We start from the raw sequence: 1110 nt of genomic DNA, 5'->3' as shown, positions 1-1110 counted from the left end.
AAGTATTATCACAACAGGGGGATTAAGATATTGCTTTGTTGCTCGATTTTGGTGAAAAGTTTGATTTATTACTTATTCATTATCTCCCCCTATACTATAATGTTGTCTTCATTTACTAGAATAAATCGTAGTTACTAAGCTGAGTTTTAATTCTTAGTTTATTCTCATTTGTTGTAAATAATTATTATATTTACATATTAAGCACGTAACGACAAGAAAGTTTGTAGGTTTTGATGTAAAGTCCTTTGCTTACTCACAAATAACCTAAAATACTAGCTTTCTTCTTTTCTTCCTGTCCCTCAGAGGCGCGATCAGCGGTAAGGCTGAAGACTTATAACGCTAAAAACCGGGTTTTGATACCTGTGATGGGCACAGCATAGATAGCCCATTGTGTAATCTTTGTGCTTGACTACAAACAAACGTTTTTTTTTTCATTTCACTTAAATTACAGGTTTTGGTGAAGAAAACAAAAATACACAAATAGAAAAAATTATTATCATTATGTTGACTTTTTAAAGTATCTGTTTTGCGATTAAATAAATTTCAATTTGAATCATTTTAATAGTAGTCCCCAACAATGAAATAATTTTATTAATTAATAGTAATATGAAACCAAAACTCATTATTTCACTTAAGAACGGTGGTTACAGTTGTCCCCACTCTGATATAGTGACCTATAATTCCCATGGGCCATTGCGCGAGGAAGTAGTTTATGTAGTTTCTATGTTGACTGTATATCCTTTAGTTTACTATACTAATTAGTATGCTTGTGAATTGAAACCAGGAATGTATGCGTTGTCCAAAGGGTCAAGCAAACTCTTAGGGAAGACAAGGCGGGGTAAGTTATGCAAGTGTGATCTAGCTTTCGAATGAGATTGTAAGGTGTTTTAAACAAGTGTATATATATTGCTTTTTCTTAATTATTCACCAAATTTGTTAACATTAACAATAAAATGTCTAGATATATTGAAACGAGGAATGTATGCGTTGTCCAAAGAGTAAAGCAAATTCTTGGGAAAGACAAGGTGAGGTAAGTTATGCAAGTGTGATCTAGCTTTCGAATGAGATTGTAAGGTGTTTTAAACACGTATATATATATATATATATATA

The 1110-nt window shown here is 31.7% G+C and overlaps 1 protein-coding gene across 1 annotated transcript in view; it reads left to right on the top strand.

Moving 5' to 3' along the window:
* The first annotated feature begins 679 nt into the window (after positions 1-679).
* Positions 680-1110, top strand: part of LOC106464726 — a 28025-nt gene continuing 27594 nt past the window's right edge. Inside the window, exon 1 of the mRNA XM_013924879.2 lies at positions 680-838. Within this exon, the coding sequence (XP_013780333.1) occupies positions 787-838 (52 nt within the window). The 5' untranslated portion in view covers positions 680-786. The remainder of the gene's footprint in view (positions 839-1110) is intronic.

The sequence above is a fragment of the Limulus polyphemus genome, unplaced genomic scaffold (genome assembly GCF_000517525.1).
Source record: "Limulus polyphemus unplaced genomic scaffold, Limulus_polyphemus-2.1.2 Scaffold1727, whole genome shotgun sequence".
Taxonomy (NCBI): domain Eukaryota; kingdom Metazoa; phylum Arthropoda; class Merostomata; order Xiphosura; family Limulidae; genus Limulus; species Limulus polyphemus.
This window is presented reverse-complemented; position numbering and strand designations above follow the sequence as displayed.